This window comes from Chiroxiphia lanceolata, chromosome 3 (assembly GCF_009829145.1).
Source record: "Chiroxiphia lanceolata isolate bChiLan1 chromosome 3, bChiLan1.pri, whole genome shotgun sequence".
Classification (NCBI taxonomy): domain Eukaryota; kingdom Metazoa; phylum Chordata; class Aves; order Passeriformes; family Pipridae; genus Chiroxiphia; species Chiroxiphia lanceolata.
The window spans coordinates 36,702,042-36,714,532 of record NC_045639.1 but is presented as its reverse complement, the minus strand read 5'-3'; the positions used below and the strand labels follow the sequence as shown (position 1 = coordinate 36,714,532).

General features: G+C 35.3%; 1 protein-coding gene across 2 annotated transcripts in view; it reads right to left on the bottom strand.

Moving 5' to 3' along the window:
* The window catches only part of AKT3 (AKT serine/threonine kinase 3), a 151,944-nt gene that overhangs the window by 137,876 nt on the left and 1,577 nt on the right, over nucleotides 1-12,491 (bottom strand). For both annotated transcript variants that reach the window (XM_032683317.1, XM_032683316.1), the window contains exon 2: nucleotides 1,101-1,255. In XM_032683317.1, the coding sequence (XP_032539208.1) occupies nucleotides 1,101-1,146 (46 nt within the window). In that variant the 5' untranslated portion in view covers nucleotides 1,147-1,255. The remainder of the gene's footprint in view (nucleotides 1-1,100; nucleotides 1,256-12,491) is intronic.

Below are 12,491 nucleotides of genomic sequence, written 5' to 3'. Positions count from 1 at the left end.
GCCTTAAGCTTCACACAGTTTAACTCATTTTCATCTACAATAATCACAATGCAACCTGAAATACAATTTATGTAGGAACAATAAAAGAATAATAAACTTATTCTCTAATTCTCTTGGCTTCTTGACATTTAATGTCAATCTGCAATAACAAAGCTAGTAATGATTTTTGTCTTCACACATTGCTATTGAAACAAAGCATTTCTTTGTAAATTAAAGGGTAATTTTGTATCCACTACTTCAATCTAAATCTTTCTGGGCTAGAATCACAGAAACTCATGGCATAAGTCACCCTAAAATCCAGATCACCTTCTCTCTGCGAGAGAGATTATGGTTCTTTTGGAAATAATTATATGTGCAACCACAACCTAAAGCAGAGCAGCATGAAGCATGGAAGATTTCATTCAAAGTTCATTACATGATACGAATGCCAGATATTTCTAGAAGTTTCCCATTCAAAGCTTAACATACAGCAACCTTCCCAAATTTGTAAATCACATGCGGATCCATTATAAAGTGACATCTCAAGAATTCACAGGAATTCAAAAGTAAGAGAAAATCATAGTTTAGACTGCTTTATAATTATTCTTTAATCATATGACTTCCAGGTCCGTGAAATAATTAGGTGCATGCTGAGCTTTATGCAAGTACTATGTGGATTTTATTGGGACTACTTGCATTTGTAATACAAGCTGAAACACACTGAATGATTCTGGCATGTAGGAAATTTCACACAAAGTATCACATCTGCAGCAGCTTCCAGGCAAGCATCTACTGCGCACCTGTATTACTACCCCTTTCAGCTGCCACAACAGCCTATTTAGTTTGATACACAGGTAACAGCAGCTGTAACAACAAGGTTAAGTGGGAATTACTGAGTCCAACTTCCTCTTCACTGTGAGTTACCCCTATAAACAGAGGCAGTGCTGAGGGTTAAGTATTAACAACACCGAGGCCTTAATGGCCACTAATTCCATATGGTCAGATTAACTTGCTGCAGACCCGAAGAAAAATCAAGAGCGTTCATATGTGTAACCATGTAATACCATTGCTCACAGTGTATGATACATCAGAAGAACCTTCCATTAAAAGGTAGAACTTACCCCTCTTCTGTACCCAGCCTTCCTTCACAATGGTAACATCGCTCATGATGACTCCACTCTGAACCCCCAACTCAAAAGAGTATTTCTTTGAGTTATCAGCTTGTCGGTTTGGCTTCTTTTCTGCAGCTTTTCACAATTTCTACTGATGAGTCAGCCTGGAAGGAAATATTAGAGAAAGCATTTAAGTCTTTTCTGTTTTTCTCACTTGACAGCCAACAAAAAAAGTCTTTGTTGATGTATTGCACTGACTGAGCTCACATAAAAATCTGCCTTTTTTTTTAATTAACCATATAACAGAATCAAGTTTGAGTCTTACAGCCCATTTTCCAGGAACACTGCAACACTAAAAAGAAGCAGAATGTGTTAAAATTTAAGTCGTATGGCACTTTTATAAATTGCGCACAACAGAATTCTCTCCCACTAATGCACAGGATGCTCTTAAATTAAAGGCTGCTAGTACTCATCCACAGGTCCAACTCTGAACACACAGGAGCTTTACCCATTCCAACATTTGTCAGAATCTGTGCAATGGACAAGTGGTTGCTTTATTATGGGTACATTGATCATATCAAGAGTGCAAGAAAGTGGAAGGAAAAGTCCTGTAAAGAAGCTTAAAACCAAAAAAAAAAAAAAAAGGCTACAGAATTACAACATTCTTCCTACTTCCACTATAACTTCCTTATAGCCAATACAAATCCTTAACTTACATGAGTTTTTAAAAAAATCATCATAATGTCCAAGTACACAAACCAGAAAAAAAACAAACCAATGTTTAGTTTATGAAAAGAAGGAGCATACATTCAAAGCTTTAACCTAGGCAGTGACAGGAGTGCTCTTTCCCCTACAAAGCTCAGTTGCAGGACACAGAAGGGGAAGTTAGTCCTGGAACAGGACATACCACTCTCAGAAGCCACAACTCTCTCTTTTGACCACCACATTCCCAGAGTACCTAACAGCTGTGAAGAAAAGATAAATAGCACTAAAATCAAGTAGGAAAAGATGCCAGAGGGCAGGAGAGGTTTCCTTTTGGCAGCCAACTGCCTTTCCCCTCCATCCTTCAAAATAAACAGAAGCATTCAAATTATACTCATCCAAAAAAGGATGGGAAAACAAGAAATGGGATTTTTCTGATAGTGGAGCAACACCCTTCTACAGCTGTATACACAGGAGCATGCATGTACACAGTGCTAGCACAGAACAGGAACCTACAAGTTCAGTGTTATGAAATGCAGCCCATAAATATCCATTTAGCAGACAGACCAATAAATGTAAACACAACAGAAACAAATATGGCTATGCTAGAACCTATCTGTGTAAAAAATGAATGAAGAAAGGACTGGGAAATAAGCTGTTTTAACGCTATCAATTACAAGCTAAAAACTGAACCATTATTGACATGCAGGTTATTTCTTATTTATCATTTGAAGAATGTGTATTTGCACCACACAGCAGCTAGATGGAAGGCTACTTCTGTATGGATGCTGTAGCATGCAAAATAAAACTTGGTATGAGTATTTTTTTTAAGTAGTATGCAACAAAAAAATACAGTACAACCTGACTTTACAGAAACACTGAAGGGTGTCCTTTTCAGTCTCTTTCGCTGAACTATTGTTTAAAAATACACAGTATTTCAGCTGCATAAAAGTAAATAAAAACCACAATGCTAAACTCGTTAATACTGCAAAGTTGAAGCAGCATTGACTACAGTGTCTCTAAGACACGCCCACGGCACTGGCAGATATGACAGTAACACCTGCGCAGGTGACACACAACCTCTTGCATTGGCATCATACCCTACTGTCTCTAGAAGGACACCAGACTCCTGCGTTCATGCAACTACACCCTCCCTTAAGACTTAAATACTGTTTAAGCTTTCATAAGAGTTAAAAGAAAATGTTATATACAAGTTTTTGGAAGGACATGAAACTGCTTTACTGATGTTAATTGAGCTGACTAACTTTATCTGTTAAAACATCCTATTATATGCAAGTTGGCATGGTAGAAATAATCAGAGGATACATTTCCACATCCTTCACCTTACTAATGTGAGAGTTAATTTCTGGTTCATACGTTATCAGAACTTTTGTTTGCATGCTTCAAACGAGATAAGCAAGTCTATCAGCTGTGCATGAAAAGAGATCTGACAGATTAAGACATGTGCCTGAAAGCAGGCTGCTGTTTTGCTGTTCTGGATCACTGCAGCACAGTATCAGCTCTTATTACAAACACATAAATCTTTACAAAGCCCAGAGGTGGGTGTCAAACAACTGTGACCTAGAAGCAGCTGTTCTGTGAAGGAAGTGTAGACACACCAGTTTCCAAATATGCAGCTTAAGTTCAGTTTTCTACAAGACTTTCGCTGCATTCTTTAAGAAGTGATCACAATTGAATTTTTTTTTTCCACCTATAAAGATACATGAAGCAACGTAACATTCAGTACTTAGCTTGGGCTGGTATATGTTGCAATACATTTTACTCTTTTGGCAAATTTAATGTCCTTTCCAATTTTGGTATGCACTTGTGAAAAGTGAAATAATTTATTGTTATTGGTAGAGACACAGTGGTAAGAAATTAATCTCTGTACTAAGGAGCAATAATCTTGTCTGCCCGCATACTGATCATTCATGCCCACATACTGATCAAGCAGTTCATGATTTCAGTAGATACACAGTTTTAATGAATTAATTTATGTTTGAAGCTCTCTATTTACCCACTGATTTAGTGTTACATAACGAAAATTTGATCTATGACATGATTTTCATGTCAGACAGCATCCCAACAACCTCAAGTGTATGTCTGTAGACTTGCACGCCACCCATCACATTTACTACTTTACTGAATTTTGAACAAAATCCCACAAAGTACAAAAATCACATATATATGGTGACAAAATTAACTACATTATCTCCAATTTAGTTTCACAATATTACCGGAAACAACTTTAGAATTATCAACAGTTTTACGATTGTACCGATTGCTCCATTAACGGGTAATTAAAAGTCAAGCTGAATTACAATGGAAGCTGAAGGAGATAAATCAAAGCACTAAAGGACTAATGAAAGTAAAGGTTCTACGTTCACATTACACTTTCAAGAAGCCATTTGTGAGCATCTGTCATATTATCCCTTATTAAATTCCTTTGAGACTTTCTAAAAGCTGAACTCCTTTACTCTGAAAGTCACTCAGCAAAGCTCGAGAAGAGCGGAATTGTAAGGATTATTTCTTATCATGACAAAAACTGACCTTAATGAAAAATAGTCATACAGAAACCTTCTTTCTTGAAGATGTACTAAAGAATTGTGTATAAACGTAAAGAAGTTGTCTGAAACACGTGGAACAAGAACTCTCACATGAAAATAGTATTTCAACTATAGTTTAACTACTTCAAGAAGACATGTTTATTCTGCACATCTGACATAGAACTTAAACACTGGTTAGCAATCAACTCTGCTCTCCTAATGTACTTCAAGTTTCAGCGGCTCGTATGTAGTAATTTCTACAGTTTACCTTACTGCTTTATAGGATGAACCCACAGAAACAGGGGAAAAAATATAAAGAACTGAAGTTGAATATATTTTGCATTACAGATGTTTCCTACAGGGAAGAACTTAATTTGGTTTTTTATAATGTTCCAGCAACTAAAGAACAGGTTGGATTGCTTTTTTTTTATCCCGCATGTTATCAGATAGAACTTGGATGGAAGACACTTATCCAACAATATATTGTGTGTATTCTGTGGACAGTATCAGACAGTCATGTATATGCATAATACATACAACAACCTACTGTCTGCGCTCATGCAGGTGTAAAAATTTACTCCACTACAGTCAGTGATGTGAAGAATTTAGGGATATGGTTTAGTTTCGGACTCAGCAGTGTTAGGTTAATGGTTGGACTTGATCTTACAGGCCTTTTCCAACCTAAGAGATTCTATGATTCTGTGCACACACCTGCTGGCTTGGGTTTTCTTTTTTAAATCTCATAAAAAATGTAAAACTTCCCCTTTATGCTTTGGGAAGTTATTAAGCCATTTCTATAGTGTTAGATAAAACAATTCAGCACACTTCTAAAGAATTAGTATTATAAGTTTCTAGCTGTAGAGGCTGCAAAGGCAACTTTCTGACCAAAGATTAAGCAGAAACTGTTACATGCAACAGAGTTCCAGATCCCTCAGCTGAGGCTCACAGTTTTCCCAAGCTGTGGTTAAAACTATCCAACACCACCTCGGTTTTCATCTTGCACTTTAGGAATAAGAGCAATATGGAGAAGAACCAGCTCACTTCATGATGCTACCATATCAGAACTGTAAGATCAACAATTAAAATGAGCAATGGACCATTCAGAAGGAAGATGGCTTTTCCTCAATTTCTACTTCAAATTCGAGGAGGCTCTCATGCCCATCACAGCAGTCAGATACCGACATAGACATGGTAGATGGTTAGAAGGAAGGAAAATACCTTCCAAGCAAAAGAACTAAAAACTGTGGTTCAGGTCTACACTCAACACCCACTATGTGCAAGGGAATTGTCACTGAGATTCATAAGAACAGACAACACTCCCTTGGAATCTGGGCATCTTCCCATTTCCCCTACGACACGAGACAGCTGAGTAAAGAAGACAGCACCCATAAATTCAGTGTAAATTGTATGATTCAGGTCTCTGTTTTAAGAACTTCCATAAACACAGGCTTCTACTTTCCACAATTTTGGAGCTGAGAAAAAACAGATACTCTCACATTTACAAACTCAAGTTACCAGAGAGAACACCAACAGGATCAGTTTCAGTGCTTCCAGAGATGATCCCCATAACTTCTTACACCATTATCAACAAAGTGAATCATCCAACCTTGTTCTCTTAATATATAAGAAAACTACCAATTTCCCTTTTTACAAGCAATCATTTGTTTAGTAAAATGTCTGGGGAAAAAACAGCAAGTTAATCTTTCTGATTCACTTTGCCTGACTCATTGAGATTCTTTGGTCCCCTATGTAAGCAGAGCCAAATTTCATCATCTCTATCTTCTTATTTCTCAGAAAGTTAACTGAAAAATTCTGTGCATGCACCCACAAAACACACATCAACAAAAAAACCAGTTCTCAGTCATCCTCTAGTGGCTTTCATCACACACACATTTGTTTCCTTGCTTTGGGGGCTTTTTTTTCTTTTTTGTAGCAGATCAAGCTCTTAAGAGGTGTTCTCAAATTTGAGTTAGAATCCTCCAAAACAACCGAGCAGGCTGTAACTGTTTCCAGTGCTGGTTGCAATCACAGAGCAAGGAATTCAAAAAGACAAGGGTCTAAAAAAAAAACAGAGTTGCCTTTAGGAATGGAAGCTGAGATCCAGGTTTTATTTATATGAAAAACGCATGCATATCCTCTTCCCTTAGCAAAGCTGTTATCTAAAAGTCTGGCCAAACAATTAGAGGATATATTGCACATCATCAAAAATTACACAAAAAAGACTACATTGCAGAACAGAGATTCTTACAAAACATGCTAAATCAAGTTAGACTACATCATTAATGAAAGAATCACATTCAGGTGAGTGCTTTATCTAAAAAGTATATAGTATTTACACAGATCTTTATGAACTACCTGTAGAATTCTGGTTATACTGACTGATTTAAATATTACCACTGCTTAGACTGAGAAAAAGAAACCTCTAAACCAACAGCATTCGTCCAACTTATTAGAGTCAATTAAAAAAAAAAGTTTTAAAAAATAAACAAGTAAAAAAAAACCCCCACAATACTTAACCAACACAAAACAAAGGATGAACTAATTTGACAAGACAGAGAAATAAAAAAATATGATTATTAAAAGAAAATAGATGCTAAATTTACAAAATGGTAACCTTTATGTACATACAATTAAGATGCTTAAAGATAAATACATTCTAAGTAGACATACCCATACTTTACAGATTTTAAAACAAATATAAAAATTTCTGAAATATCTCCATGATAGGCATTGCAAATACCTTTTAAACTATATTTTATAGTAGAAACCTCAGTATCTTTAAGAATGTTAGTATAAAAACTTACTCCTAACAACTTTATTTTGTAAGTTTTGATTTGGAATATTGAGGAACGCAATATGAAAATGGCACTGCCTACATCTTGTGGTAAGGAAAAACAACAGAATTTAGAAAAGATAAATAGCTCTTTTTAAAGCATGCTTACGTGTACGCTCAATATTTTCAGTGTTCTATTTTCACTTTCAGTATGTCAAAAAGCTGCACATAACTAATATATTCTCAGATAAGCCTAGTTAGGAGACTACAGGCACACTAAAATATTAATATACGAGTTAGATGTTTTATTTAGATTCTGTAACTGAATAAGTTTATCAGGGAAGAAACTATCATTCTGTATTTCATTTCCTATTATAATGACAAAACGAGTTATTTTAAGGGGCAAAGGTATAATTAAAGTAAGGTGAACAAAGCCACCCTTGCCTTTGTTTACCAAGGTATAAAGGAAGTTTCTAAATGTAACTAAATTGTTTCTTTAGAATCCCACGTGAAACGTTAACAACCCATTGTTCTGCCTTGTGTTTATCCACAAAAATGCTTTAAATCCTTTCTGTCTCCTCCAATCACATGAAACAATAGCTAAAAAGCAGATAGAAGCAGTGATAGAACTTACTAAAGCACATGTCTGAAATTTAACCAAACAATACTTTTCAAGTAGAAAATTTAACCAAAGAATACATTTCAAGAAGGGAGGGCTAAAATTATGCATCAAAAAAAGTTACTAAGACAATGAGCCTGGGAGAGTCTTGAGCTTAGAGGAAGTCAAATCAAGTATTACCTGAGCTGAGTGTCACAACTATCGCAATGTTACTCCACTCAACCCTTCAAAATACATGTAATAAGTTTAATGTGCCAAGGATTAATGTAGGAATACTCATTCTTGTCTTTTTAAAAAAAAGTTCCTATGCCCTTTAAAAAAACAGTTTAGAAATTAGTCGAGAAATGAAGAAAAATTAAACTTAAGTTCCACATTTTTAAAACAAACTAAAATTGGGTTTTGATGTCTAAAAGACTCAGAAAAAAAAAAGTAACCTAATTTTCAAAAGTTCAAAGAACCTGGAAATTCCTAGTCATTCTGAAATGAGGGATTTTAAAATACAAAACAAAGTTTCATTAAACTCACATATTTAATTATTTCTATGATAACTTTTCTGCAGCACAACTTCATCCTGTGTACAAAACACCGAGCACACTGCTGAATAGATACTAGAAATATGTGAAGTGCTGTGAGTAACAAGAAATTACTGAGGAAAACAAAAAATGTTCTTGAACCACTAACATAAAAGATGAGAAAAGTTCAATGACTTGTCTACCAAGCAGCTTTCTTTTAAACTCTTACACAGTAGGCTTTATTTATTATCTCTATATTGAACAAATCAAATTCTGAATTGTCTTGCAACAACAGGAATGAACTTTGTGATTTCTTCCTACAGAGCAATCAAACATTGCTGAACCTACTAGCTGTCAAATTCTGACACTGCAACATGACTAGAACATAATCAATTTCTAACCTAAACCTTTGGACTTTCTTCTTCACCTTCAAAAAGCATTATTCTCATCAACTTGAGATCTGAATTTCCTAAGGACAGAAGGAATTCTCTACAACCTTAAATGAAGGTTGTGTATTTTTCAAGGGTATACTGTTGCTTACACACAGATGCAGAGCTCATCAGATTGAAGGTCTTTGGCAAATGTTATATGAAAAGCTAGATTACATGAAACCTTAATTCTCTGTCTCAAAGTGTATCAATACATTTAGAAAAGGATATAATAATTTCAATAAAAGTTCATGAGGCAAGCTGCACCAATTACATATCTCAAGAAGTACACTTAATGCTTAGGGAAAATATAAATGAGTGCTAGTAGAAATTGTTTTGCAAGATTGCTGGGACTCAACTGAGAAACAATGTATTAATTCTGTGGTGTTAAATCAGCTGTACAAGAAGGTTTTGACTGTTAGACACTGCCATTCCACAGCTACAAAAAGGCAGTGGTCAGACCTTCATTGATCTCAATAAAGCTGAAACAGGCTCTTCATTTCTGGTCCTGCTATAGGAGGCAATCAAACAACTTTACCACATGGACAATGCAGGAAAGTCTGGCAAACCATGTTGTCAAGTAATTCAAACATGCACATGAAATATTGAAGTCCCAGTTGCATCTTGAAGGGAATTTAAAAAGTGCTACTGTTCTTTAGTCAGGATATTACAAAGAAAAACGTCACAGGGCAACAACGTATTCTTAATGCCATTTTTGATCAGTATGACTCACACTTAGACACTCGCACAGACATACGTGGAAAAAGAGGATTGGTTAAGATGGATTCAACATGTATTAATTTATTTAACCTAAACATGACAAGTGTTGACACAAATAGTATCAAAAATCAAAGGAACATTTAAAGTGAGCAAAAGTAAGTACTTTCATATACCCAAGCCAAAAAAGCTCACTCTCCTTGAAAGCAACATCTAATGTTATTAAACCTTGGGGGATTTTTTTGGAAGCATTAACATTGCCACAGCTTCCTACTACACCTGAACATCTTTAATAATAAAGGCAAAAATAAGGTGTTTAAAATCCATGGCATGCATCAAAACCACCTGAATGTCCACACTTAACATTGATCTAGAATTATGAAACAAGGAAAAAATGCCAAATAATCACCCACTACACCCTTGCATTTTTTGCAGTGTTTTTATTAGTATATAGTAGTGATTTGTCTAAATAAGTTTCTTTTATAAATTCTCTTCATGTAGGTAGCCCAGAATGTTATTCATACAATTAGTCAAAAAAAGCATATAAACCCAAACTTTAAAGATGAATTTTTTTTTTTTAATGCTAAGTAAAACACTGAGAAGTTAACTTTCACATTCAATGTTTGAGATTATTTGCTGGTAGTTTTTTGGGTTGGGTTGAAGTTTTTTGGTTTGTTGGGTTTGGGGTTTTTTTTTGGTGGGGGGTGTCTCTAACAGAATATTTTTTAAACACTTTGAATCAGCTTTTCCAGTAATTGCATAACTTATCTTTAGAAAGTAATCTTTGCTACACCACACCAACTTGTTCCAAAGAAGAGTGACTAGTGCAGCACATCTATTTACCAAGGAGACCCTGTGCTCCTGTGAAGTCTCTTCTGTACAGCAAAGAGGAAATGTATTGGTGAATAAGCAAGATTCTCACTGAAAACACAATTTCCTCCCAAGCAACACAAAACTCCCTGAACTACATGCTGTGCTAGAAAGTATCCCCTATCCCTTCCATGGTATTCTTATTAGGTATATCCTAATGAAATGAGAATTCAGGACGACACAAATTAATCTAATATTCTACAATTATTTTAAAGGCCATTTAAGTTGGCAATTTTTTCTTACGTAAGACAGTATTTAAACAAGAAGTGGGTTGTAAATTTCATACAAATACTGAAAATAAAAGCAGCCTTTTAACCTCAAACGAAACTTACGGCTGCACACGTTTACCTGTTTCCCTGTTTTTGAATTCCTACTGTGGTTTGCAAGGGGAATATGGTGCATATTTTGAACAGAATATTTATTAGTTGGAAAATGAGAACAGAGGGCTTTTGTTATACAACTAAAACACCTACAAAGGGTGCAGTTACAATACGGTGCACTACTTTCACAGCAAAACAATTCATTTATGCATTATCCACATCAAGATGGAAGTACAGTACAGCAAAGTTTTCACTCAGTATATATCCATGTCTTTCCACTCTCCAATGTGGGTTAAAACATGCCCAAGCCATAGAAGATGCCAAAGAATATTGAGTCTCTGTTACAAAATCTGAAGGAAAGTAAGGCTACCATGTTACTAAGTCCATCACACCTGTTGCATTAACAGCACAAAATGAAACTGTAACCACACAGTTACAAGAAACTGTGTCATCCTTATACTAAGCACAGAAATTTCAAATGTGTTTTAACACTGACTGTTCTAGTAATGGTTCACACCTTCCCAAACAATTGAGTATTTCAAAGTTATTTAGCAAATAATATTTCGTGGGTATAGGAATTAGTATTCAATAAATCTCTTTAAAATGGGAAAATGTGCACCCAGAAAGTGAAAGAATATGTGATCAGTCGGCGTTACACAAACTCCAAGTAGCATGAAGGATCTCTCAGTTATTATACAAACTTCAGACACATGTTGTTTCAAACTGTAGTAGGAAGCCACGGTATGGTTTCTGAGTAGCATCTTGCAAACAGAAGCTTGAGTTACAAACAACTGCAGAGCTCTAGTAAGTGGTTTGGGGTTAAGCTTAAAAAAAAAAAACCACCAAAGTATTTTCTCTTTCACAAAGCATTTGTTACAGTGTCAAAAAGTCAACAATTTGTAGTGCATATTAATGCCCCAAAATGAAGAACAAGTGATGGAGCAAGACACTGAAATATTGTTTTCTGTGAACTATTCAAGAAACCAAGGAGATTACTGAATCCATTCAACCTAGTTAGAGTAAGTAGTAATACACCATAAACTGTCTAAAATAAGACAGTCTTGCTAATATTATCTGTGTATACACACACACCACACACTCACAGTGGATAAAAAACATGAGTTATTAAAATATTATGTGTAGCCTTCTAGGAAACAGAGACATTTTCTTATCTCTGAAGTTTTTCTTCAGCCCTTATTTGAACTTACTGGTTGCATCCAACTAAAATATATCTACATGGTCTATAATTAGCAATCCAATCCAATTAAAGATATTGGGGTCAACTTATGGGCTCCTGCAAAAAAAAAAAAAACAAAAAAAAAAAAACAACCAAAAAAACCCACAAAAAAACCAAAAAACCCCAGCCCTACAAACAGAATCTTCTTAAGTAGTACACTTACTCCAAAACTCAAAATAAGGTTCCTTCCCTATCTCATGTACAGTCTTTCCATATTCCTATGCAGAACAGCCAGAACTAGTCTATAGAGAAGCTGGCAGAAACAGTAGATCATGCTTAAAATGTTACTTGTCATAAGTTAAGGTCTACTTATCTGCATGCTTCTTGCCTTGAGAAATAAAGACCTCTATGTGCAAAATGCAGGGAACCACATTTGCCTGTTAGCAAAGTTTTAGGAAAATCTAAACAAGCATTAGCAGAAGTGACTGCTGAGTGTTTCTTCCGTACTGAAAAAAGTTGGCAGTGCAGGTATCAGGCACATCATAATTTTTGTAATAAAACTCTTAAACAGAGGCTAAGTGAATCAAGTCTGTGACATGTTTTCATAAAAATGATGAGATGATGTAGATACATACAAGGAGCCAGTCAACTAATAATTACATTAAAGAAAAAAAAAGAAACTAGAATAAAGGTCAAGAGAGATTAAATTGTTTATCCTTTTCAGCTGCAAGAAAAC